The sequence below is a fragment of the Oculina patagonica genome, unplaced genomic scaffold (assembly GCF_052425735.1).
Source record: "Oculina patagonica isolate OP01 unplaced genomic scaffold, crgOcupat unplaced18, whole genome shotgun sequence".
Taxonomy (NCBI): Eukaryota; Metazoa; Cnidaria; class Anthozoa; order Scleractinia; family Oculinidae; genus Oculina; species Oculina patagonica.
In genome coordinates, this window is record NW_027557846.1 from 22,485 (window position 1) to 49,808 (window position 27,324).

The window sequence follows — 27,324 nt, forward strand, 5'->3', positions numbered from 1 at the left end:
CTAGACCTGGACGGTTTTACATTTTACCCAAAGTACACACAGGGTAACCCTGGACGCTCTCATGTGTCTAGTAACTCTCACTATGCAGAACGTATCTCACAGAAAAAAATCTTAAAACAAAGACAGTCCATTATATGAGACTCTAAGTCAACCTGCCTGGACAATAACTTCATTTATAATGGACAACAATGTCGAGCCAGTGTAGAACAAAGAGTTCATTTGTGTAAACAATGTGTGGGTAGTGAAATATGTTTGCCTCTCAAGCAGTTGTCCCAAAATACCTTTTCAAAACTCCATCATCCCTTTTTCTTTACAACTGATAAGAAATTGTATACAAGTTAGGAATCTTCGTTTTGATCTCACACGAACACCGCACACGTGAAAATGCCTTTGGTTGAACCGGTCGACTCTGTCATGTAAATGCAGAACGAACTTCATTCCGGAACGAGTTTCGTTCCAGAATGAAAGTCATTCCTGACTTTTCTTTCCCTTTTAGAGCGCTCAATCTCCAACGTTCCAAATTGTAACACAACACCGCGCACTTCAAGTAGTCACGTCCCACTCGATATCAGTTTCATAAATCACTCATACGCACATATATCATTTATACATAAATCATTCATTCGATAGATTTCTCGAATCGTGAGTTGGGACACCAGTGTATATTTTGGTTAATTTTTGATATTTACTCACTCCCTGTTTGTAGTCCAGAATAGTGGACTAAACATCCAATCAACGAAAAAAAGTAAACCCTTTTCGTCTAAATCAAGCCATTTCAACCGCTGTAATTATAATCAACCTCTTTTTTTATCTTTGCCGCTGTTGTTTATTGTCTCCCCATTTTGTTACCACCAGCAGATAATAATTCACTTTCTTATATGCATAGGTAATCACATGATTTCCAGTGTAATTTGGGAAGATCAGCACAAGGGAGTCTTTTTCAAGACTAACAAAATTACAAGAGCCCGTAAGACGAGTGCAAGTCGGGTCTTTTAATTGGAAAACACGTGGATGCTTGTTATTCTTGCACATACAGGAGGGTCTGAATGGGGTTAACCGACTATCGACAAAGGGCGAAAAATATAACTTACAAACGACAAAATAATTTAATTTTCACTGACTACCGACATGAGGACCCTCTAATTCATACCCGACTAGCGACAAAGGGCGAAACATATAACTGACAACCGCTAATGTAATGAAATTTTAACTGACTACCGACATGTAGACCCCCCCCCCCCCTCCCATTCAGACCCTCATACAGTAGTGTAGTACAACTATTTCACTATAAATGGATAACAAACAAGACGCGTTCAGTTGCTTACTTTTTTTATGTACAGTACTCATTCCCGGCCCTAGCTTTCCAATCTCTAATGAAGTTGCACCATAGCCAAGATGACAAAAAAATTTTGGCGATTTTTTACTCCAGGTAAAACTTCTCGAGCAGATCAAGTTGACTCTTCCTACGGTTTCGGCTGCTGTTTCTGCAAGATCTCTGAGATTTTTTGCTTCATGCAAAGGCGAATTATCGTCTCCAGATATTTTAGACGATCTGGTTCTGCGTTTTCTGATAAGATTAGACAATTTTTCGGCCATGAAAAGCTGTTTGAGGGTAGAGGGCTTTTAGTTTGCCTCTACGAGTACACCGCCATCACTCGACCCAACCTGGAATCCCGCCTTTTTCTTTTTTCCTTTTATTTTTCGAACTGTTACAGAAGCGATAAACCTAGTTATTGAAATTCTAAGGGAGGTAATGGACTTGATAAACTCTAGAATGATTTTAACTCTTTTATCTTTAGATCTGTAGGCGAAAAAGAATTAAACCCAGCATTGATAATTTTAACTCTATTCAGACGGAAGAGGGTTTTTGAGGCCCGCGCTGACTATGAATTGTTATAACTTTTTGAAGATTTAACCAAACGCTGCCAAACTTTTTGAGTTTTCCTAAAATTTATCTGGCAACAATTTGCTAGGGTTGGATTATGTGTCAGGAACTTGACATCACCATGGCAACGGCCTTTTGGCAGGCATGTTTCCCCAAATTTGTAAATTGGGACTTCGTCCCCTCCCCCCCCCCCCCCCAAAAAAAAAAAATAAATAAATAAACCCGGTCCAAAAAAGCCCGGTCGAATAGGGTTAAACAAATTTTAGAATTAAAATACCAAACGGAAAAATATATAGCCTTAAGTTTGAGGAACATTTCTAGAATAAGCAAATTTAAGTACTAATTTAGGCAAGGTAAAGTAATTGCTTCTGTTATACGTATGCTTAAGTAAACGGTGTGAAAAAATCATTGAAAATCTAAGTTGCAAAGTTAAAATTATATTGTACTTAAGTATTGCTTAAATCCCCTCCTTTTATTTTGTAAAGTGTCCATTATCAATAAAGAAATGAAAAAAAAAAACTAATTTGCGCGTTTTCGGTGCTTTTTCTGTCGTTTTTGAAGTCGAATATTGCAAATGTTTTGTGATTTATAAAAGGTGCGTCAATTATACAAGCGGGTAACATTTTTCCGCACCACGTTCTTGCTGCAAAAAATTCACAACGTTCTTCTTGATATACCCACTCTGATATATATATTTTTTTCTTAATTTTTTTGGCTTCTTATCAACTATTCAGTTAAGTCTTTCTAACATCTATTTGCAAAAAAGGTTCCTTAAAAATTGGGAAGGTTATTGTGTGCTAATTCATCTAGGGAAGGGGCCCGGAGACCCGGCCTTCCACTTCATCTTCAGGCCATACCAAGGCCTGAAAGGCTGAGAAAAAAAAAACATTTTAGAAAGCGGGCCCCCATCTTATTCTTGCAAAATTGGAGTCTGAACGATTGGGACCCCATTTACAAGAAGGTCTGGATCACTGCTCTACTGATTCATCTCCGCAATCCCCTTCCACATGTTTTGTTATAAAATAGGAGTATGAAAGATATTTTAAAGCATTTTTATTGCAATTATATCATTCTTGCTGTTAATTTTAGTTATAGCTCTATTGTGCTTAGTGTAACTTGACAGTTTTACAATCCGTTTTATTTTTTCCCACGAACTAGATGCTAAAAATTTCGCAAATAAGTGTATAAAAACAAAAAACAACAAGCAAACTATTAACCCTCCGACATACAAGCAAAACCATACACCCACAATCGTCAGGGGGGGAACCCCCCACTCCCTTAGGTTCTTGTTCTATTAAGTCACAGCGAAATTATTTTGCGCCAATTAATCGGCTGTGACGTCATTAGAGCCGCCATATTGGATCCGCTCTCTTGGATTTCACTATTTTGTTAGAAAGTCAGAAAATAACGAAATTTGATGGAAAATCGACTCAGAATGTTCATGGACTTCAAAAATAAAGAAATCGTACAATTTCATTTCAAAAACTGGAAAAATGAATAAAGATGTTAAAAATGACGATTTTTGGCCAGACCTGCTTGTAGTTATGAAGTTTCCATGGCAACATAAAATATGATGGACACATGGTTGACGTATCAAAATTTCCTCAATAGATGAATGAACAGCTACTGAAAGTTTCAGCTCTTTTTTTCAACACTTGGTAAAAATGGGGGCACCCTCCTCCCCCCCCCGCCTGGTACGTCCGAGGGTTAAAAAAGAAACGTTTACTCACGCAATAGCTCAAATGTAACTATTATAAACTCTAAACTCTTTAAACTATCTGTTGTTAATCATATCCGAATTACTCAACCTTCAGACAAAAGTATTGTAGCCTCAAAACGTACTGAATATTCTCCACGTGAAAAAAATATGAGATATTGACTTATAACTAAGCAAATTTTATCATTAATTTAACGCTCGCTTATCTCAAGTAGAGATACACGTTTAACACATGCTATTTTTTTCAACTACATAGTACTTTAAATTATTTGCAGTATACCTGATAACTGATCTAAGCGTGCTATTTTGTCATTTTATTTTCCAACATGTAATTACAAAGTAAGCTGTCCAAGTTGAAGTCATTTTATTCTCAAACGTTAAAGTAATATGGACGTTGTAGATTTAAGGTTATCTCAATGTACTCATCTTGACTTTTTTTATTCGATTAAGGTATAGTAGAAGAGCATTCCACGCCTGCGTCTTCACTGGAGGAGCAAGAGTGAATTCCCCATCCACGGTGACTGCATTCAGTGATATGAGACTCTGATCCAAAGCATCCCACTTGATCCAGCCAGATCCGACCGTTTCCCTCCCCATAATGTGCGTTCATAAAGTATTGAGAGGCTGGAGGAAATCCAAGCTCCTTACACACCACGTAAGCGTCATTCAGATCCCAGCTGTCGTCACAGACTGTTCCCCATTCTCCGCCGTAAAATATCTCTACCCTGCCACTTAATGCCGTGCCACCAACAAGGCGAATCGAGTCGAGGACTGAAAAAAATGGATTAAACAGATACCTATAAGTAACCAACGAACATTGATTATCGTATTTTTCGCGGTATGGGAAATGGTTGTTGATCATGACAACAATGATTGTACCTATATCACCACGTGTAGAATACGTTTTTCTTTAATGGTCTCAATGTGAGTTAACTATTAGCCGTGAAACGGCCAAACATTTTTACCGTTAGATGTAAAGTATGTTACCTTTAAAAAATCGGCCAGTAATTATAAATAAACCAAACTAGTTTAATTTATCGTCCCAGAATGGTCCTAACACCTATTTTTTTATATATATATATATATATATATATATATATATATATATATATATATATATATATATATATATATATATATATATATATATATATATATATATATATATATATATATATATATATGACTGGATTTTTGAAAACATGGTCTCCGGTTGAAGCAAAACTTTTTCGCCTGTCGCCTGGCGATAGCCAGGGGTCAGGCCAGCCTGGCGCTTGAAAAAGCAGGGGGCTTGGTGTCTTGAAGGGTTTTGGCATGCAGCCCAGGCTTCAGGCTACAGGGTGGTACCATGCCAACCAGCAGGTCTCATAACCCAGGGGGGTGGGGTGGGTTCAAAAAGTGGACACTTGGACTAAAAAACTGATTTCTTGGTCTTTTTTGGTTTTCGTCAGCAGAACTGGCCTGGTTAGGCAACAAGGTTAGGTTGCGGCGGTGATCCAGCTGGGCAAAACTCAGGTGAGTGTGTTTGTTCGCCAGTGACTGCTTGACTTTGCTTGATTGACTGACAAAGCCTTTGATTTTCCTGGCAAAGTGCCAGTGAGAGGTTTGTGTTGCTGACACGGTTTTCAAAAATTCAGTCATATGTTGGCAGGGAATGCCTGCTTCCAGCTGGCTGTGACCTACCGTTAGCCAGGCTCGGGCACCGGGCAAGTCAGCTGGGCAAACAGTGATTGTCAGTGCAATTCCAGGCATTACCTGCCAACATATGACTGGATTTTTGAAAACATGGTCTCCGGTTGAAGCAAAACTTTTTCGCCTGTCGCCTGGCGATAGCCAGGGGTCAGGCCAGCCTGGCGCTTGAAAAAGCAGGGGGCTTGGTGTCTTGAAGGGTTTTGGCATGCAGCCCAGGCTTCAGGCTACAGGGTGGTACCATGCCAACCAGCAGGTCTCATAACCCAGGGGGGTGGGGTGGGTTCAAAAAGTGGACACTTGGACTAAAAAACTGATTTCTTGGTCTTTTTTGGTTTTCGTCAGCAGAACTGGCCTGGTTAGGCAACAAGGTTAGGTTGCGGCGGTGATCCAGCTGGGCAAAACTCAGGTGAGTGTGTTTGTTCGCCAGTGACTGCTTGACTTTGCTTGATTGACTGACAAAGCCTTTGATTTTCCTGGCAAAGTGCCAGTGAGAGGTTTGTGTTGCTGACACGGTTTTCAAAAATTCAGTCATATGTTGGCAGGGAATGCCTGCTTCCAGCTGGCTGTGACCTACCGTTAGCCAGGCTCGGGCACCGGGCAAGTCAGCTGGGCAAACAGTGATTGTCAGTGCAATTCCAGGCATTACCTGCCAACATATGACTGGATTTTTGAAAACATGGTCTCCGGTTGAAGCAAAACTTTTTCGCCTGTCGCCTGGCGATAGCCAGGGGTCAGGCCAGCCTGGCGCTTGAAAAATCAGGGGGCTTGGTGTCTTGAAGGGTTTTGGCATGCAGCCCAGGCTTCAGGCTACAGGGTGGTACCATGCCAACCAGCAGGTCTCATAACCCAGGGGGGTGGGGTGGGTTCAAAAAGTGGACACTTGGACTAAAAAACTGATTTCTTGGTCTTTTTTGGTTTTCGTCAGCAGAACTGGCCTGGTTAGGCAACAAGGTTAGGTTGCGGCGGTGATCCAGCTGGGCAAAACTCAGGTGAGTGTGTTTGTTCGCCAGTGACTGCTTGACTTTGCTTGATTGACTGACAAAGCCTTTGATTTTCCTGGCAAAGTGCCAGTGAGAGGTTTGTGTTGCTGACACGGTTTTCAAAAATTCAACAATGTTGGCAGGGATTGGCTTGGGCACCAGGGAATTCAGCAGGGCAAACAGTGACTTTCAGTGCAGTTTCAGATATTGCCTTACAATAGCTAATGTATTTTTTTCGTTGTTGTTTTTGCTTAGGGTGAATTGCTGCTTTTTTCAGCGATGGCTGTAAGAGGATTTTTTAATTTCTTATTCATTTTGATTACATTTTTACCTTTTTAGAAAGTTTTCTTGTCATCACCGAAAACAATAACTTTATCTTCGTAAGATTTTTAAATGTAACCCAGAGATTTTTCAGCCCAAACAGTCTAATAATTGTTGCATTAAATCAGTACAGGAACATTTCTCTTTAATTTAAGTAGTATTGTCATTGTATTAGTCCTAAGCTAGTAAGTTGGTGTCAGATTCAGAATTTAAAATTGTAATCTTTTACTTATTATTGTGTAGTTTTTTTTCAAACCTAACATTACAGAATTGCACAACTTTTCATTTTAAAATAGTGTCTTTTTGCTACATATTTGAAACAGTTTTTTCCGATTTGATTAGATGTTTTAGTTATCAAAAGTCGTGCTTACAATATTATGATAAGTTTAATAATAGTTTATAATTTAATCTAGATTTTTTCTTAGTAGACATTTTTTTTATGTTTTCAATGTAAATTGCAATTTTAAAAAGGAAATGTTTTATTGTAACCAGTCGTGCGTTTTGAACATGAATAAAGCCATGGCTAGCTATAGGAAGATTAAGCAATCATTTCCTACGTATACGTTGTACTATTCATAAATAAAGTTTCCTATTACCTACAGCAAAGTTAGACTAATAAAAGTTGGCAATTAACAAATCTTGTTTTTCTCCTAAAGCATCTCTCCCGTCTGTTATGGAACCGTAATTCTTAAAAACCTGCTGGAAATCTTTTTCCTGGAGATAATTAATTCGTTATATAAACGGAAACAAAGCTTAAGTTTATTGTGAACTCACGTCAAAAAGTTCAAAATTAAGTGTTTAGTTTTGTGTTACCGGTATATTTCTATTCACCGGTACATTTTAACTTATACTTTTCCTATCTTTATTTATTCGTTTCTTAGGTCTCCTCAGCGTGCATATCAAATCTGCTGAACCTTTCTGTGATTACGGTTTATTTTTTAACGCGGCTGTTGTATTCGAAATTTTTTAACAGAAAGCAGCATAATTCATCCTTGCTAACCCCTCGATTGATTGAGCAAAGAACTTGAATGCGCAAGTATAGAACAGAAGTTCTGCAGCACAATCATTCTAGGTTTTTGTACCACTGAGCAAATTAGAGTAGCAAAAAAACGCTATTTTCCGGCCTTGGCCGGTCCGTTAAGGAAAACCTGTGCTCTCGATCTTGAACACACATTCATTCAAGACCTCGGACATAGTTCTTCCCTACACGGACCTCCAGGCAGGCGCATAACATATGTGTGACTTATTTTGCCTTTCTCATTAAAGTATTGGCCAATCATTGGAGTCCTTTATTTGAAACTGAAGCTCCAATGGGTAGCTCGTGGGGCCGTGTATCAATAAGTTAAGTGTCCAGCAGACTGAAAGTGCATTCAACTGAAATACTGTGAAAACGCCAAACTAATTGCTAATAGCTAAAAAGATTACTAGCGAACTACCAGGTCATATTAACAACACTAGCTCTCTCCAAAAGGGAGAAGTTCGCAACAATATATTGGCAAAACAGAAGGTTTTTTAGCTCTTCGGCTACGTGAAAATGCCATTACATCGGAACAACCTATGATCAGGCACTTATTTAATTGTGAAAGATTTAAAAAAAAAAAAATTTTTTTTCAGCTTGCCGGATTACGCTTAAAGGTTTAATGACCGTTTTTTCCAGGCAGTTGGCAATATCTAAAATAACATATTTTATTTTACGCATAGTTTCAACAGACTATTACGTTTTTGCATTGTAGGTACAGACAAAAGTAATTAAAAGTAAAACAAAAGGACTGACTAGCAGTAAAAACACGGATGCAAAGACAGCAACAGCAAAAATTGAACTTAAATACATGATACCCTTGCCGCATAATAAGTTGGTCTTCCATATGCATAACATCTATCTACAGTAAAACGATTATTCCAGAGCGTTTCACTTCCACATCATTCCGGTAAAATTTTGTTTTAAATACTTTATTGACACACAAAATAATACAAGGAAATTTTATAACGATTAATGAAATAAATTATAGCAAAAATAATCTTAAATACACATACAACTAGAAAATATAGGATAAAACAGGTAGTTTACGATTAAAAAGCGGTAATTTTGGATATACATTGTATCGGCTAAATGGAAAAGAGGAAAAGAACAAGGAAAATCAACAAGATCTAAACGTAAATAATTAAATAAATGAAATAACTGAAAAGTTATAGGAAATTCTTCCACTTCCTATTAAATTCCTCCAGTTGTTTATTTTAAATGGCAATTTGCCTAAGGGTATCAATCCTGATATTTTAGCGGTAAGATATTTTATTAAATGTCGGGACTTTTGTCTGTGAAATCTATGCCTTATGTTGGCATTACAGTCCAGAAGAAAGAGCAAATAGTGCATCACCGCTTTGTCTATAATAGAAAAGTCGACCATTTGAAAACCACCTTCGTCAATTAAAAGGAGCACTGAAAGCTTTTCGTTCGATTTTGTCCGACTTAAAGTTCCAAATAAAATGAAACGGCAGTGTGTTGACGTCTTTTCAGAAAATTCATACCAAAACCAAAACACCAGTTGTACATCAGGAAAATGAAATAAAAAAATTAGGAAAGAGAGCTATATTTCGTCCGTCACCAGCAATATACATTGAAAATAAACTGTAGCGCTTATTAGCCTGAATTCAAGCTTCTGCCTTGGAATTCAAACGAAAGGTGTATCTTTTGTGAGACTCCTTTTCTTTCAGTCTTATTTGGCTTGCCACCTTCAGAAGTTTTTAAGTTATATTTGGTTTCCGTCAGTGTCCGTACCACGAACCTAGTAAGGAAAATTACTTACAATTTTTTATTCGTTACTTTGTACAATAACTCAGACGGTCCATCATTTTTTTGCACTAGTATATACCTTCGAGCGAGGTTATGACAGCAAACAGATCAAGAACTCTTTGGAAAGGTTCGGTTTAATTATTTCTGAAGATGTTTTATTTTTTGCGTTGTGACAACTGCTTGGAAAAGCGAATGTTAAAGCCTCTCGTTTCTTTCACCTTCTAGTACAGCCTTTTATTTTAAGACTAGCAATGTGCTTTGTAATTAACTAGTAATCGATTTTTAAAGTTGTAACAAATTCTTTGATTTCTATAGGCAGGAGCGAGTGATTAAATTTCCACAAATCGGTTCGTCGAGATTTTCTAGACTAAATCCGATAAAAATCGAAGAACAGAGTCGATGATTTTATCGCAGTTTTTCTGAGGCCAAAAACTCTTTTTTTTTTTTCAAACGAGCCAATAGTCAAGCGACATGTTTTTTTTTTTTTCAGAGTTGCTGCTTTACATTTAAACCATTTGTTTTAATTTTTTAGTGTCGATATGTATTTCGTAGAGCTTAGGTCTGTTGAGATAAGCGACTTTCTCATTCGTACTGATGTCTTTTCCACTTGCGTTATCATATCTTCGTGTGGACAAGTGGACAGTAAAAATCCCCCCTCTAATATAATTGATAAAGTGGAGTAAGTGCGTAGCATTAGTAACACGTTTTCGTACGTTACCTTGGCATTTCGATCGTTAGGTCAGTAAATATCTCTGTCCAAAGTGATATATCAGAACGAGTTTATGAAATCTTCTGTTTTTATCAGAATTTTTTTCTGGTCTTTTAGACGAAAAAATAATTGTGAAACCTCGTCTACGTTTTGTACCATAGGAAAACTTACTTTATCGTTCTAATCTTCTCGCCAAAAGTTTTAAAGCTTTCATAGCGGCATGTTTCGTTAATAAAACGTTACATCTTTATGTTTTACTGTACGCAAATACAGAATAGTAACGTAACGTAAAACGTACGTATTAAATTACCACCCGAAAGCTGGGAAAGGAATTATCACAACTTCAGTTATATTTTACTGTATACAAATATACAAGAGAGAAGTATCATACGTACAACGAACTAAAATTTGTAACCGAAAGTTTCGCTATCCTTGAAACTATAAGCGTGGTATTCCAGTAAAGATGTATTTCAATTTTATCATTTGATAAAAAAGAACACATCTGGTGATGTCTGTGCTGAGTGGATCGATCTGATATTCGTTTTATTTTTTTGACATGTGAACCCGGTTAATATGCACGCATATTGACAGGCCTTTAAAATGACACCCTGTTGGGAAGTTATCGGATGAAATGACGCAGATGGTGAAACACGATTCTTTAGTGGCGTCTCCGAGTGAAGCAATTTCAATAAAAACAAACATTAATCTTGAGCAATCGCAAACTTTCTCTATTGCAAAAGAAACTCACGTAGTTGCGCAAACAAATAATATAAATTATTTCCAGAAAGCAGTGAGAACCACAATTTAAAATATGTTTCCGAAAGTACTTGTTTTGCAACTGGATTATCACAAGAATTTACCATGTCCTAAGGTCTCAGCACAAGATAGCCATTTCCTAAGGAAGCTAAGAACCAATCTCCTTGGAATCTATTGTGCAAATGAGGAAACCATTCACTGCTTCTTCTATGACGACAGCATTGGAGGAGCAGGACCTAACGAGGTAATATCTTCGTTAAATCATCTACTAGTCACCCTTCAGATGAAATATGGAAAATTCGATCAGCTTACAATTTGGTCCGATAACGCCCCAGGCCAATTTAAAGAGTGCTACTTGTTTTTTTACCTTGAATACCTGGTGAATAATGGGGACTTTCTGAGAGTAGACCTCAAATTTCTTTTGGAGGGTCACTCCTATTCGATATGTGATAGACGGTTTGGTTGCATACAGAAGTTCTTTGATACGATAGAGAGGGTTGATATTCCGCGGCAGTGGGCTTCGTTACTGGAAAACAGTTCTATGAAAAACATCGAGGTATATTGGGTTACATTAGACATGATCAAGGACTATAAAACATTCCTCAAAAGGGAATTTATTGCCAGGAATGAAGATGAAGACAGACAAATATTTGAAGTCAGAAGGTTAGCCTGGCTTAATTTCGGCTGTGGTGAAGTTGTTGATCCTGATAGCGGGGACTTGACTCTTGTTCATCATCCCGGAACTACGTATGTAAGGTTTAAAGTGGATACTGACGAAAGGCCAAGAATTGTTTCATTTTACAAAAAAAAACAGAGACACGGATTGAATGCCGAATTTCTCGTGCCTGTAAGGCATGAACAGAAACCTGTACCAGCACAAGTTAAAGAACACTGTTTGACGTTAGCTCGAAAATATTTAACAGAGGAGGCACAAGCATTTTATGCCTCTTTATCTTGTCAGAAAGGCGCTGCAGAGAATGAAGGCGAATAACTTAAATTTCGATAGAAGATCTTTTTGTGGGAAGTTTATTTAATCCATGCCACTTTCATGACATTGAACGATACACAATACCTTTTTAATATTCACTGGTGTATCGTGTCATAAAGGATGTATAACATAATAGGAAGATACACATAATGGACCAAAAAATTAAATGTATTGTATTTACGTTTTTTGAATGATACACAATACCTCTTTCGATTTTCACTGATATATCGTGCCCTTAAAGATGTAAAACTAAATAGGAATTTACATTTAACATACAATAATATAATGTTTACCTTTTTGAACGATACACAATACACTTTTAATTAATTTTCACTGGTGTATCTTGTCGTAAAAATGAACTCAATAGGAATTTACACATAATAGACAAAAAAATTAAGTGTGTTATTAACCTTTTTTGAACGATACACAGTACATTTTCAATTTTTAATTGTGTATCGTGGCGTTAAAATGTAAAACACGATAGGAAGTTACACATATAGACCAAAATATTACAGTAAACTCTCGCCTTGCGGACACCTCGTTATTACGGATACTCCGTTATTATAATTACAGATAAGAGTTGGAGTCCCAGCGAATAAAAAATAACTGAAAATAACTCCCTGTACTACGGAATTTCTCTATAACGAACACCAAATAGTGGTCCCGAAGGTGTCCGTTGTAAAGGGAGTTGGCTGTAAATGTATTATTTTCGTTTTTTGAATAATACACAATACCTTTTTCAATTTTCATTAGTGCATCGTGTCGTAAAAGATGCATAACATAATAGGAAGCTACACATAATATACAGAAAAATATAACGATCTCATATCCAACAAGCGCGACTGGTATCATTGTTTTATTAAAAACGCCCAAAGAAATGTAATGTTTGAGCTCCCCAGCTAATTTTACTTGACGCTCACATGCCATTCCCTGTTAACCAATCAACAAGCAAGAATAGCAAAATACCATTGCTAGTTTTTAGTAATATGCAATACTGAATATACGTAGGTTGTAAAGATTCGTCGGAAATCTTTAACATTCGGCACAACCCCAGTTTTTTACTAGCTGCAAAGTGTATTTTGTTGACAATTTGTTGAATTATAAAACAATTATCCTGCTCGACCTTGCATGGCGAAATATTGTCTGATTTTAGCCAATAAGTATCAGGCAATGTTCCGCCGAAAGTGACGCAAACATCGTTTTAGTTGCGAGATGGAAACGTCTACCAAAGAACATTACACGTTATACGTTCTCTGTAGAGAAAGGAAAGAGCGTTACAAAATAAGGCCTGTGCCAAACGTCGAACTTCACATGAAACGAACTAAACTGAGCGAATTAAGCTCATAATAAGTTCGACGTTTGACTAAGGCGAGTTTGAGTCACCGTGACAAAATAGATGGACCTGATCATATCACTGCAGAAGATCTAACCAGCTATAACTAACTAAATAACTAATGAATTCGAAGAAAAATTGCAAGTCTGATTTAACGGTTTGGTACTATATTTAAATTCTTTTATTTTTAAATGCACGGTCTTCCCCCTTCATCAGTCTTACAGAGACCTGTAAGATCCTGAAGTAGGACGGCCGTGCCTTCCGAAATTAAAGATTGGAATTCAAATATAGTACGAATCCTTTTAATCAGCCTTGTAATTTTCCTTCATTAAGATCAACCAACACGTTCTATCCGTCTGCTTCAGACGGATAGTAAGTGTGAAGTTGACAGCGGGACAAACGTCAATCTCCTTATGAAACGAACTCTAAAATTAAAAATTTGTATGTTATTTTTTTTTTGTTTTTTGCTGCACTGAATGTAGTTCGGTGTCGGTTCGACGAATTATGTTGACTCAACGGTCAAGCTTTACCTGTTTGGGTCGACCAAAACTGAAATTTAGTTCGTCTCATGTGAAGTTCGACGTTCGGCCTGAGTCTAAAAGGCGTGTAAAGGTACTGAAATTTACTCAGGTAGAGTTTGACTATTCGAGTATAGCGCCCATTCCGGGTCATTGTAATCCCAGAGCAACTCTACTGTTTGTGGAATGTCGCGCAGCGCTATGAAGAACACTCTGGGTTGGTTACTGTTCTTGTTTACAACGAATGGCTTCACGTTGGCATTTTTTCGCGAATGATTTAGGGTAGCTCCCCAAGGAAGTTTGCTTTGTACACTGCCTCGGTATGGATCAATGCTGAAAAATAAATACATAGACTAATATTATACATGCAGTTTATAAAAATATCATAACAAAATAGATTGTCATTTCGTATTAGAGGTAGGTTTCTGGAGGCACAATCGTCGATGCCTAGCTACAAAAATCATATTTTTGTAACCGGTAAACATACTACGTGGGAATGAATGCTAATAATTAGTTAAATTAAAAGCTATAGGTATCACTAAAAATGTTTGTTTAAAGATTTCTTATTGAATGTTTTTACCCCAAAATGCTGACTTAAAAAAGTGTCGCTTTTCGAACCGCACAATCAAAGGCTACAAAATAAAGCCATGTATGGGATACTATGAATATGTCAGGATGGAATGGAATAAATACTATGGGATATTAAAGTTGCTTTACCCCAGTCAATTCTAAACCACGTTATCGGCGTGGTAAATTGAAGGACTACATGTTCGAATTTTCTTTCACTTAAGGCAAACAACGATAAAACATAATTAAAAAAAAAAATTTCAACACACTTAAAGCAGCACTCACGCAATGCCTGCGCTGTCCAACACCATAAGAACGCACACTTTTCCCTGCTCACGGTACTCGTTTTCCCGCCTCTTAGATTCTTCCAGGCCCACAACTTCACCTTCGTATTCGCATATAATTTCATGCTTTTTAATGTCCCTAGATGCGAAGGCGCATTTTCCGGCTTTTCGCGGATCACTAGGCACATCGTGAAGCTTAAGAAATCAAAAAAACATTAAGTTAAACACGTCCGAATGAATACGTTCCTAATGTGGAAAGATATCAGAGTTAATGATATAGAAATAGACAAAAAGTAATATACACATAAAAAATGATATAATATTATTCCGAAATCATTCACGTTAAATAGAGCGTCATTGTTTTTGCAACCACAAACAGGAAATGATATTTTTATACACAAATTATCGTCACCTTATCAGCGGCCTAGCGGGGAGTCCACAATAAAGAATTAAGTTTATATGAATTTGCTCCCAGTGGCAAAGAGTTAGCACCCGTTGTTCATAATTTGGGAGAAGCGTATCATAGACGATTTTTTCAATGATAATATTGAAGATTTTTGTCGGACATTAAAGATTGCCTGTATTATAAAGACAGGAATCCGTAAGGAGAGGCTCGACTGTGTATGTACATGGCTGCTTACCTCGATTGGGGGAGTTGGCTTGGGATGGAGGGACATATAATGCTGAATTCGTTCGGCCATTATACGCCCCCCAAACTCAATTGCCCTCTCTCGTCGTGGCCGTTGAACCGCTATCCCAGTGTAGCCACGAATGTTAACATGGACAGCGGGCCTTATTGGCCAGCCATTCCGCTGCCCAAAAAACAAAACTTCCTTCTTGAATTGCTGGTCAAGTGAAAGGAAAAATAATAAAATGTTTTATTAAAAATATTTTTTATTATATTTTAAACTAACATGTGACTTAGATCCGGCACAGTTTAAAACCGTGTTGCCTCATTTCTTTTTCAGAACTCGCTAAACTATTTAGCATAACTGATCTAAAACATTTAGCATAACTGTATTTGGTTTCGATAATTAAAGGAAGCATCTTTACCGGATACATCAAAATTCGTCGATTTCTCAGAGCAGCGCACAAATGCTGTCTTCTTAATGCAATATATTTCTGTCACAGTGTAAGCATCATGCGTCCTTGGTAAGATTCACACAGGTCGTGAGGTCTAGACACTCACAGCGCAATAACGTCTTTCGCGGAACCTTCAAAAAAGCTGCCAGCATCAAACAAAGCTATTCCTTTTGTACCTTTTCAGATCTGTGTTCAGCCTGAGATGGATATGCTCTTACAAACTTCGCAATCTCTATGCGCTTAAGTTTAAAGTTTACTTAGCTACTTTGAAGTTTCAATACAGCAGATGCTAGAATCTGGCTACCAAGAAACCAGATTTTCCTATTCTTCCACACAAAATAGAAGTACTTCTTGCGGAAAGAAACCATTTTGTGTCTTTTTACATGATAACTGTATATGATCTAAAACAAAAGCGATTTCTCAAGATTTGTAACGACTTACCCGGTAAAAACTTCTCTCTTTCAATAGGTGTTTGGTTTGGCCGTCACGCTCAGACCACAGAGCCACAACACTTGTGTAATCCTCAAATATTTCTTTGGACGACACAAACTCTTGCTCCCCTGCCGATACAATCACTTCTTTTATGTACCTGTCCAAAAACGGACATTTCGCTGCTCTTTTGTGCTTTAGGATAACCCTCCTAATATTGACAAACTTCGGAGGCATTTTCAAACCGTTTTTCACGTGCTCTGAAGTCAAGCTACAAACTCTGTACTTGGCAGTCACGGTTGCATGCTGATTGCACGAAAATACGTCCGCGCGCATGGGAATTCGGCCATTAAAAATTAGCTCTGGTAACAGTCGAAAAGTGTATATAAACCGGCCAAGACGTGGGAATTTAATTCTTCTGGTATAAGTGGAAGCATATACTCGTGTTGATAAAAAGTTGCGTAATTAGTTATAATGCTGCCTTACCGTAATTCTTCTCCTTTCAGTAATCTTTTAGCATTTTGATAAAGAAATTTGAAGTTTAAAAATACACTTCTGCCAAAATTCTAATTCTAAAAATCCTAGCTTTCGGCGATACACGGTATTGACAATTATTCCACGTTGGTCAACTAAAAAATAAAGATGTTAACTACATATTTGAGATTCTGGTTTAACGACTAAATTTTATCTGCTCTTATGTCCCGAAGTATTTGAAATTTACCAATTACAACAGGCCCGGGAAATAATAATTTTTAACAGAGTACAACATTTGTTTGTATTTTTTTTAACTCGGGAAGAATTGTCATAAAATACTGCAGTTTTCAATTGAGTGCCGTAAAACCAAAACCAAAGTAATTACTCTAGCCAATCACAAAGAGCACAGACAAAAAGCGAAAAAGCGAAAAAGCGGCTGGAAATCGAGCCTAGTAGCCGGTGTGAAGTGCAGGAAAACGTGTACGGGCGAGTCATAATTGGTTTTGGTTTTACATGTGATTGGCTGAGAAAGTGGCGCGAGAGTTTTAAACCAATTACTAAGCGTACTAATGTAAAACCAATGCAAACGCGAATTACTTTCGACACTCAAGTGAAAACCGCTCTATGAGACTATGACCAAACAACATACCGTATTTTCTCAAGTAAACGACTCGGCGTTTATTTCAAACTTGGCCTGGTGAACCCGGCGTTTTAATCGGGGCCAGGCGTTTATTAACGAAGTGAAATTTTTTGTAATTTTTCAAGTTGATATATCATTACTCATCCTGCGATACCTAGGGCCAGTTTGTCAAAGCGGAACAATTTTCCCACTCGTTCCGCCCCTACAAAATTTCCCTGGGTCTCCGAGGATGATTAGTACCAAGGCACGTTGCAATCAGGATTTGCGACATAACAGAACCGAAACAATATATATGAACAACATGGAAACAAGTAAATGTACGGATATAAAACTTTAAGTTCATAAACGGGAACGCCTGGACCTCGCCGGAACAAAGGCTGGAACCTCGATCAAATAGCATTTTTGACCCGGCGTTTAATCTGAGAAAATAGTTTGGCGTTTAATCGAGAAAATACGGTACATCGCTGCCTCAAAATAATTATAAAGAAAATAAGTCAGACTTGAAAGACAGGTCGTTTTCATTTAATATTTCTTTATTAAATGTTCATACACTAGTTAACTTTTGTAGCCAGAATAGTAACGTCATATTTCAAGGAAGCAAATCTAACCTCACTGTCTGTTAAGTGTGCCTCGCGTTCATCTGTCAGACGTGAGATTTTATCTTCGGACCTGTGCGGTCCAGTTTTATTTTTTTCCTTATTCAATCCACTTGTTAGTTGGTCGCAGGTTTGACAGGTGTCCTGCCTCGCTTTTCTAAAACTAAGTATTTCTTTCAATTCACTGTTAAAAATGTTTCTGAACGCCGAGAAACTCAAATTTGGACCTTTATTTGCTTGTCTCAAACTGGTTGTCTTCAAATTAGGGTTTTCAGCAAGGAATTGTGACCACATTTGACGCATAGTAACTTTTGAGTCAAAATATCGCTTAGCATCCGTCCTCGCTCTGCGATAATGTGAAACACTCGCGTCATACGAACAGATAAAGTCAACAACCAGGTTTTTCACATTAGGCAAAAACCGCCTTGGCGTCCTCTGGCCTCTCTGGTCCGGTTGTATGGCTGGATTATCAAGATGGATCTTTTTCAACAGCACTTCTATTTTGCTTGAAGACAATCCATAGCATTTTTTAAATGCGGTCTTGCAAACCATTCCCAATGTAGGTATATTGTAAGTCACTTTCCGTATACCTCTTATTGTCACCTGTATTTCCATGAGCTTGGAGAAGAGGTAATTCTGCTCATTATATGGTTTTTGATAAACCATATTTCTTTGATCTCGTATTAGACTTCTTGTTCGAAATGCACCGTTTCTCAGAAGGCAACCGCTATTGCAACATGTCAGAAGTATGTGGTTTACGTCGTTGAATGCAGCATTTTTTCGTCTAATTATTCTTCGCTTATTCTTAGCGACGTAAATTTTCTTCAACTTTTTTCTGGTAGTCAGATTTCTACTTCCCTTTTCCACAGAGCTAGCGAGTGGGGGTCCACGTACAAAATACTGCCATGGTCTTCTAGAATCGAAATTGTATAAAAGCTTGTTTAGGTCTTCACCGCCAGAATTACGCGAGGAATCGTCTGAACTCGATCTTGATGTTGTCATATTGAAAAGGCGATTTGTCGAAACACAGAAACGCCAGTATCTTTTATTAAATTTATTCGGTAAAATTTCGTCATAACGAATGAGGTTTACGAAATTAAATTACGAATGAGCTAGCATTCTCGATTTCTCCATTTCCGGTCAAAGGATTGCGTATCTCAAGGCGATTTTAACGTCAACTAAAGCCTGGAATCTGTCAACTTGCACGCCCATTTAGGTTTTTTGTTCTTGTGCAATTGGCGCATTTAGTTTGCGAAACACGTTACTTGTTTAATCGCCAATATGAATTAAAGTATTAGTTCCTTCAACGAAAACAAAAATCATCCCTCGAGAATAACATAAATTTATTATTCTGAGGACAAATGTTCAATAATTTAATAAGTGTTTAATTGGCGCGTGATTACTGTTGTCAGCTGTTGTTGTTCACTGCGGGATAATAGGGTCGATTGAAATATTCTAAAAAGCAGTGCACTTTTAATGACTACCCCTTTATTATTACTTCAGAAAATACTTATTAGTTTCACAGGAATCACAGCTAGGAGAAGTTTATCTACAACAGTTGTTCAAGAATTTTATGTTTGCGTGACATATCTTCTCCCTTGTCTCGTTATGCGACACGTTCAGCATTTGGCGGAAAAATAAACAGCGGGAGTCGACCACGAGCAATCCTTATTTTTCGCAGGGTCCGTCGAAGCGATGCTTGAAGCGAAACTTTTTTGGGGAAGCGAAAAAAAAAAATGAACGCTCGGTTGAAGGAGGCGGGGAGAGGCGAGAAGCGAAAATATTTAGCTTCTCGCCTCGCCCGCCTCCTCCCCACAGAGCGTTCATTTTTTTTTTTTTCGCTTCAAGCTCGACGGTCAGTCTGTAGTCTAGTCGATGTCATGGGAGAGGTGATGCCCGCTCGCTTTTTAGTACTTCCGTACGTTTTAATTGAGATATATGGTTGGGAAATCCTGAGTTTTTCTCACATACAAAAATAAATAAAAATGAAACGAAATAACATTTAAATTTTGATCTGCCGTGAGTGGGCCGCGAAAAAACTTTCTTCCTTCTCCAGTCCACTGAAATAAACTATTGAAAGTCTTGCTCTCGAAAACCAAAATTGCTCGTAGCCGATCATTGCAAAGGCAAAGTAATAGTAAAGTAAAAGGCCTCCAATCGAAGGGGAGTATTCATGACCACTGCATCCATTTCCTTTTTCGACAAGATGAAGTTCAGGTAGTCTCAGTACAGTAGTTTGTCGCCGGTTTGTGTAGACCGGTCCAGTTGTGAGTACAACTTTATACTGCATTGCTTATTTGACACTTTTTGCCAAACGAAAACGTTGCTTGCCTTTATTTAAGCACTTCAGCCTTTGCTACTGAGCGAAACCGAGATCCCAACATTTAACGTATTATTAAAACGAGCTCAATATTTATCGACCGCGCGAGGGGCTACGCTGTTAGGTATGATGGGAACTGGTGACGATTCCATCGCTGGTGATCGAATCAGTTTTCATTTCGTGGCCTCTTCTGCAGTCGAACTGTGTCGATGGTTTCTAATGAAATGACTAGAATCCCGTTCTATCTCTTTTGGATTTAATAACCTATATCGGTAAGTGTTCTTGCGCGTAAATTCAATAGGCTTATTTAAACAAAATGAACTTTTCTAAATTGTAAATAGGCGTATACCGGCCGAAGTATGGCGGGTAAACCTTAGAGAGCTTACGACTCACATCTGAAAATGTAAATTATATCTTTAGGGAACCGAAGTTTGGTCAGTGTTGTCTTTAAGTAAGCTGATGGTTTGCCTGGGACGTGGATTTGCGACGCTACAGACTGTTCAAACCGAAGTAGTTTATAAGGTAAGTTTAAAGTAACAACAAGACAGCGAATCTTCGAAGCCACTGAAATATGCTGTCTTTTCAATAAAGATAATTCGTCTTAAGTCTTAAGTTTGTAAATTCGTCTTAAGCGATTCAGTGGAATTCAGTGGAACTTCGAACTTTGTTTTCGATGTTTGGTGTTGTTAGAAAAGATTTCTTTTGATAAGATATTTGAAGCAGTACCAAAAAAGTTTGCAATAAGGTGGAAAAATTCTGGTACAACAATTTCTTATCAGAGTCTGAGAATGATATCCAAAGTTCACAAGCTATGGGCAAAAGCTCACATCTTTTAAGCGATTCAGTGGAATTCAGTGGAACTTCGAACTTTGTTTTCGATGTTTGGTGTTGTTAGAAAAGATTTCTTTCGATAAGATAATTATTTGAAGCAGTAACACAAAAGCTTGCAATCAGGTGTAAAAGTTTTGGTACATAATTTTGTCCAATAACTACTCGAAGTCCTGGCGGATTTCCTCTTAATAAGCTTAGCTAATATTTTATTTCCATACAGCTGTTTATAAGCTTTTATATATCATTTTGCTGTTGCCTTAAAATAATTGTTAAATGAGACAATGAAGAAAAATTAGGCAGAGGTTAATAGATAGGTGTATTTCGCGCACTGCAGATCTCAGCTGTTTTTTATTTTGACAAGAGAACGTCTTTTATTACATAAAATGTTGAGTGAATCTACATGTTTTAAACGTTCGGTTTTAATCGATGGGTATAAGGAAGCGGCGAAAGTTTTCAATAAATTTCCCAATGGAAATTTACAAATAACTTTGCTTTAGTCATGCATTAACCAGCGATTCAGAAAAGTATGTACATACAACAATTAATGACTGCCATCGAATCATAACATATTTAATCTTAAATACTTCACAGAAAACACTATAAAACAAATCCATTTTGGCTTCTAAATAAGTGTTTGAAAAGAGCTCTGTCCGCATGCATTGGAATTATGCCTGCACTTGTAACTGAAAAGTTTTTTTAGATTTGTACAATTAATGTATTTCAGGAATTAAAATTACTATCGAATAATGATCAGCTTGTTAAGATACAACTTTTTTACAAACTTAAAACTTTTTTGACCCTTTAATCACTGACCCATCAAAGTAAATAAGAGCTGGAAAGCACTGAAAACTTTTTTAAACTCCTTAACAGCAGAAGTTTTTTTACTGTGCTAAAAATTATAATTAATGGTATAATTAATTCATTCTAACTGATTTTTTTCTTTCAATTTTGTTTTTATGTTATGTCATCAATGATCTATCGATGTGTAAATCTTAGATTTTAATCTCAGATGATAACAGCTGTAGATTGAAATTCAGTTTCCCCCATACTCTTATCCTCCCACAAGTTTTTATTATTTTTTATTAGTATGTACGACACAAGTGAATAATGCTTTTTCGTGCACACTGATTGGTTAACTTGAGGGCCCAGATATGTAAGCAAAGTACTATTCACCTCCGAGCTGCTTAAGTGAAAGAAACTGCTTTTGCATGTCGCTTTGTATCTGAAACTAAGAAAAGTGATATTTTGGTTATTTGGTACGCTAATTTTAACTTGTGTGGTAATTATACCAAAACAGTTATTCACTTCAGTTTCTTGATCTGTAAATATGAATAAATGTTAATTATTTTAGTTTTAAATATTTATTGCTTGTAAAATCTTAATATTTCATAAACAAAATATTAAAAAATAAATAAAAATATATAGGGTGATCACATTCCACTGATTTTTAGCAAATTTAGTATTGGAGTCAAAACTACATCAGTGTAAGTTCTCATGGCCATGTTAAAATTTTATGTGTATCTGTTACCAGCTGGCCGTTTTAAAAGAAGACGTCACATGCCATATATATTTGATTACACGCCGCAGCATTTATTTAATTGTTTCTGATTTGAGTGCGATGTATATTTCAGGGAAGCAATTTTAATTTACAAGGCAGCATTTCTTAAAATGTATTTATAGCTAATAGTATGGTTACAGAACTTTTGAAATTTCAAAAGGAGAAGAATGTTTGAGTGCTTGTTTGAAAATATCTTTTCTATATCTTAAAACATAATTGTTCCTATCATGAAAATAATTAAGTTTTGGAGGCTTGCACTTAATTTTAACTGCATTCCCTTTTTGACTTTATTATTCTAATGTCAATGCTACATCATATCATGATGTAGTGTTTTTTCAAAGGCAGCATTTAGTTAAATATAATAACTGCTATGCTTTAACTTTTTGTTGTCACTTCGACAAAAAATTTGATTTTTTTGTTTGTTTTTTTCCCAACAGCAAAGCAGTAGCAAAGCTCAGGCTACAAGGTTAGGTTGCGGCGGTGATCCAGCTGGGCAAAACTCAGGTGAGTGTGTTTGTTCGCCAGTGACTGCTTGACTTTGCTTGATTGACTGACAAAGCCTTTGATTTTCCTGGCAAAGTGCCAGTGAGAGGTTTGTGTTGCTGACACGGTTTTCAAAAATTCAGTCATAATTGTTGGCAGGGAATGCCTGCTTCCAGCTGGCTGTGACCTACCGTTAGCCAGGCTCGGGCACCGGGCAAGTCAGCTGGGCAAACAGTGATTGTCAGTGCAATTCCAGGCATTACCTGCCAACATATGACTGGATTTTTGAAAACATGGTCTCCGGTTGAAGCAAAACTTTTTCGCCTGTCGCCTGGCGATAGCCAGGGGTCAGGCCAGCCTGGCGCTTGAAAAAGCAGGGGGCTTGGTGTCTTGAAGGGTTTTGGCATGCAGCCCAGGCTTCAGGCTACAGGGTGGTACCATGCCAACCAGCAGGTCTCATAACCCAGGGGGGTGGGGTGGGTTCAAAAAGTGGACACTTGGACTAAAAAACTGATTTCTTGGTCTTTTTTGGTTTTCGTCAGCAGAACTGGCCTGGTTAGGCAACAAGGTTAGGTTGCGGCGGTGATCCAGCTGGGCAAAACTCAGGTGAGTGTGTTTGTTCGCCAGTGACTGCTTGACTTTGCTTGATTGACTGACAAAGCCTTTGATTTTCCTGGCAAAGTGCCAGTGAGAGGTTTGTGTTGCTGACACGGTTTTCAAAAATTCAGTCATATATATATATATATATATATATATATATATATATATATATATATATATATTTTCAATAAGAGAAATTATTTTTTAACTTTGAAAATATGAAAAATTAACTGTTAACTTCTGTTAACTGTGATGAAAATAAATTTACCGTTAGCCATAAAAAAACAAACTAGTATACCGTTTTCCGTAAAAGCCAACACCCCATTGAGACCCTCTTCTTAGCTACCGTCCGCACGGCGAATGGTATCTATAGCTAAGCGGTCAAACAACCAACGACAATACTCGTATCCTATCCAAAGCCGGTAACAATGACGAAAAAGTGAAAATAACAGTGATATTTGTAATAATTATTATTTCTTTAAGTAGTGGTAGTTTTCTTACCGTGATAACTTGCTGCAAATCCAGAGCGTACATTAGAGCCATCGCTTGTGAAAACGACATAAAGCTGATTATATGAACTTGTAACAGTAAAAGGCTGATAGTTTCCATCATATTGTCCAATCAAAGGAGAGGAGGAAGAGCCACCATCGTACACATAAACATAATCCCAATTTTCTTCAGTTTCAAATCTGAAGAACACAAGTTCCAAGTTGGTGTTCGAAGACAAACTCCAGTGACAGGACATACCATCAGTGTATGAGCCATCTTTATTTGAATATATGATACCGCTTGTACTGGATCGGATTGTTAATGTATTATAACAAGAGCTTGAAGCAGTCACATATGCCTGAGCTGTTGAAAAAAATGCACAAAAATGTCAGCTTTTCAGTTGAAAGCATTAAAACGCTTCTTGTTGACCATATTCAGACCGAACTGCAAGGACCGCGGAAACAAAATATTTATAGAAGTACCGGGTCTTCTCACTGTAGAAGATATATCCAGCTATAAATCAATAAATAATGCCGAAAAGGCCGATTAAACGGTTTGGTAAACTGTATTTGAATTATAATATTTCTGGAAGGCATGTCCTTCCTTCTTCCGGATATTGCGGAGAATGACTCTAAAGGTTAAACGTTACAGATCTAAAATGGGGGGAATACGATATACCGGGTAAAATAAAATATATATTTTATTTTACCCGGTATATCGTATTCCCCCATTTTAGATCTGTAACGTTTAACCTTTATATTAGAAAAACAAACGTTACAAAGTTAAGTTAACCCCCCCCGCCCCCCTCCCCAAACTAATCCATACCCATTTTGCACCGAAAGTAATTTGACCCCCTCCCCCACAAAGGGACCCTACTTTTCTTGACGCAGTAGGGCACGACCTACTACAACTTAAAAAGCAAAATTTGCGGAGCGCTTCTGTTCACGACCGTAAATCGGACACGACTTTTTAAATCGAAGGCAACTTTGTGCTAGACGGGGCCTATTTGTAGGCTCGCTCCGTGTTTAACTATACGTGGACGACGCGCATGCAAATCGCTTAGTAGTTGGAGGGAAATTTTCATCAAGTCTACGGACAAGGGCTTTGTCACGGTTGTCACGTATCGAGACTGGTATAATAACGAATGTTTAGAACAACTCAGCGACACCGAATTCCGCAAACCCTTAGGCAAAATCGTATACGCAAATACACCAAACGCATGAACCTTGAAACATTTATTGACGACAAGAATATATAAACGCTATCTAAGCTTATACAGACCGATCCTAGACCTGGACGGTTTTACATTTTACCCAAAGTACACAAACAGGGTAACCCTGGACGCTCTCATGTGTCTAGTAACTCTCACTCTGCAGAACGTATCTCACAGAAAAAAATCTTAAAACAAAGACAGTCCATTATATGAGACTCTAAGTCAACCTGCCTGAACAATAACTTCATTTATAATGGACAACAATGTCGAGCCAGTGTAGAACAAAGAGTTCATTTGTGTAAACAATGTGTGGGTAGTGAAATATGTTTGCCTCTCAAGCAGTTGTCCCAAAATATCTTTTCAAAACTCCATCATCCCTTTTTCTTTACAACTGATAAGAAATTGTATACAAGTTAGGAATCTTCGTGGCTACTCAACTTTCTTGAACTTCCGTCGTTCTGGCCCCTTATCCTCGCATAATACAGGGTAACAATTCATAAAATATACTTACAAGTGCAACTTAATCCATCTCCTGCAAATCCAGCTCTACAGGAACAACTATAAGAGCCCAGAGTGTTGTGACAGTCAGCATTCCCATCACAGACGGATAAATAATTAATGCACTCATCGACATCTTAAAGAAAAAACAAAAACGAGAGAAATTACTCAATGACAAACCAAAATCAGGTGAGATAGTCTTTGCAGTAAAGGGATCTTCTTTCCTGGGCTAATTAACCTGGCGGAGACTGGGCCGGCCCGGTTCATAAATCGCCCGGAATTTTTGGTCGTGTCGGTAAAACGCTCCAGACCCGCTCGGCTGCTTCCTTGGGCAGGATATTTTTTCAGCAGAAGCTAGCTATTAAACCCGGCTATTAAATCACTCTTACTTTTGTGTTATTCAAGCGTTTGGATTGCGAAACCGGTGATTTGTTTTGACAGCTTCAAACTGCTACGTCAGTCACGCAATGTTTTTACTCATAACTGCTGTAAAAAAAAAAAAAAAACGGCTGGTAGCCAGAGCATTTTTGAGCCGGAATATTTTGAAGAAGCTTTTCATTGAATAGGAAGATGATGATGTCCATTTTCATCTTTGTACTGTTGAGCCAGCAAAGTCGCGTATCAGAGACGATTGAATGTTTGCACAGCAAAATAATATTATTTTCGTTCTAGATGTAAAAGCTTTACATACACACTTTCTTCACTTACAGGTTGAAAAATGACCTTGATTTAGAAGCGAATATTTTAAACTTCGGGACGTAGCTGATAACCCTACTCTACAAAGCCGAAAAGTGTAGTCCATTTATCGGCCAAAATATGCAAAATTACATGTACGTTTTCAGTATTTTAAAAGCTGATGGTGAGTGTCTACATGGAATAAGCATCCCCTTTCCTGCGCGTGGCAGGCCCTAGAGAAGTAAAGGAGTCCGACTTTGGAACGGAGTGGTGTGCTTTAGCTCGGACGCAATTACGACTCGAGCACGTGCTTCGCAAGGTAAGCATCTTCCTCCGTCAGAGGTTTGTACGGAGCCCAAAGGGGGGAAAGAATTACATGGCGTGTAACTAAAAAACCACAGGAGGTATGGTCACATTTTAGTACGTGGAATACATAACTCTGCACATGTGAGCAAGCAACTTAAACTTTCTATCCTAAACCAAACTGAAAAATTTAAATCAATAATCAATATATATGATTTAAGTAAATCACTTTTCGATTTTCAAATGAAAATAAACTTGAAAATGAAAGTAAATTTTCAATTTTTTGTTTATAAAGGCGGATTTAAGTCCTGTAATCATTTTTTTAATATTTTATAATTGTTTAAAAGCAAATTGCAAAAAAAAAAAAAATGCAATGGAAATGACCTTTCTCTTTTTTTTTATTTTCTATCTCACCAGTGCAAGTTCTTCCATCTCCATTAAATCCAGAGTTGCAGTTACATACATAGGATCCGTATGTATTCTGACAGTTGGCATTGACGTCACAGACTGAGACAGAAGCACTACACTCGTCTACGTCTGTCAAATGAATGAAAAACAAAAATTAAAACTACATGCGGCGAGAATGCTTGA

At 37.5% G+C, this 27,324-nt stretch overlaps 3 protein-coding genes and 2 long non-coding RNA genes across 6 annotated transcripts in view; 2 read left to right on the forward strand and 3 right to left on the reverse strand.

The window, feature by feature from the left end:
• Positions 1-4,047: 4,047 nt before the first annotated feature.
• On the reverse strand, positions 4,048-27,250 carry LOC144640084 (galectin-3-binding protein A-like). Its single transcript, XM_078499306.1, has 4 exons — positions 27,148-27,250; positions 25,769-25,891; positions 24,057-24,407; positions 4,048-4,373 (listed from the first exon to the last, which is right to left on the reverse strand). The coding sequence occupies exons 3-4, from the start codon at positions 24,298-24,300 to the stop codon at positions 4,048-4,050; spliced, it is 570 nt and encodes a 189-aa protein (XP_078355432.1). The 5' UTR covers positions 24,301-24,407; positions 25,769-25,891; positions 27,148-27,250.
• On the forward strand, positions 5,637-7,232 carry LOC144640086 (uncharacterized). Its single transcript, XR_013568280.1, has 3 exons — positions 5,637-5,700; positions 6,223-6,283; positions 6,530-7,232. It is a non-coding gene; the product is annotated as an uncharacterized LOC144640086 (long non-coding RNA).
• On the reverse strand, positions 13,645-16,545 carry LOC144640083 (N-lysine methyltransferase KMT5A-A-like). The gene is made up of 3 exons (XM_078499305.1): positions 15,183-16,545; positions 14,543-14,736; positions 13,645-14,023 (listed from the first exon to the last, which is right to left on the reverse strand). Exons 1-3 carry the CDS (start codon positions 15,240-15,242, stop codon positions 13,795-13,797), a joined length of 483 nt encoding a protein of 160 aa, XP_078355431.1. The 5' UTR covers positions 15,243-16,545; the 3' UTR covers positions 13,645-13,794.
• On the forward strand, positions 20,233-23,561 carry LOC144640085 (uncharacterized). 2 transcript variants are annotated; one of them, XR_013568279.1, is made up of 4 exons: positions 20,233-20,355; positions 20,504-20,605; positions 22,910-22,976; positions 23,501-23,561. It is a non-coding gene; the product is annotated as an uncharacterized LOC144640085 (long non-coding RNA). The 2 variants fall into 2 exon arrangements; XR_013568278.1 differs by having other exon boundaries at positions 23,498-23,560.
• The window catches only part of LOC144640088 (uncharacterized), a 28,100-nt gene continuing 25,567 nt past the window's right edge, over positions 24,792-27,324 (reverse strand). Inside the window, exons 17-19 of the mRNA XM_078499307.1 lie at positions 27,148-27,270; positions 25,769-25,891; positions 24,792-24,796 (exon numbers count right to left, since the gene is read on the reverse strand). Of these exons, the coding sequence (XP_078355433.1) occupies positions 24,792-24,796; positions 25,769-25,891; positions 27,148-27,270 (251 nt within the window). The remainder of the gene's footprint in view (positions 24,797-25,768; positions 25,892-27,147; positions 27,271-27,324) is intronic.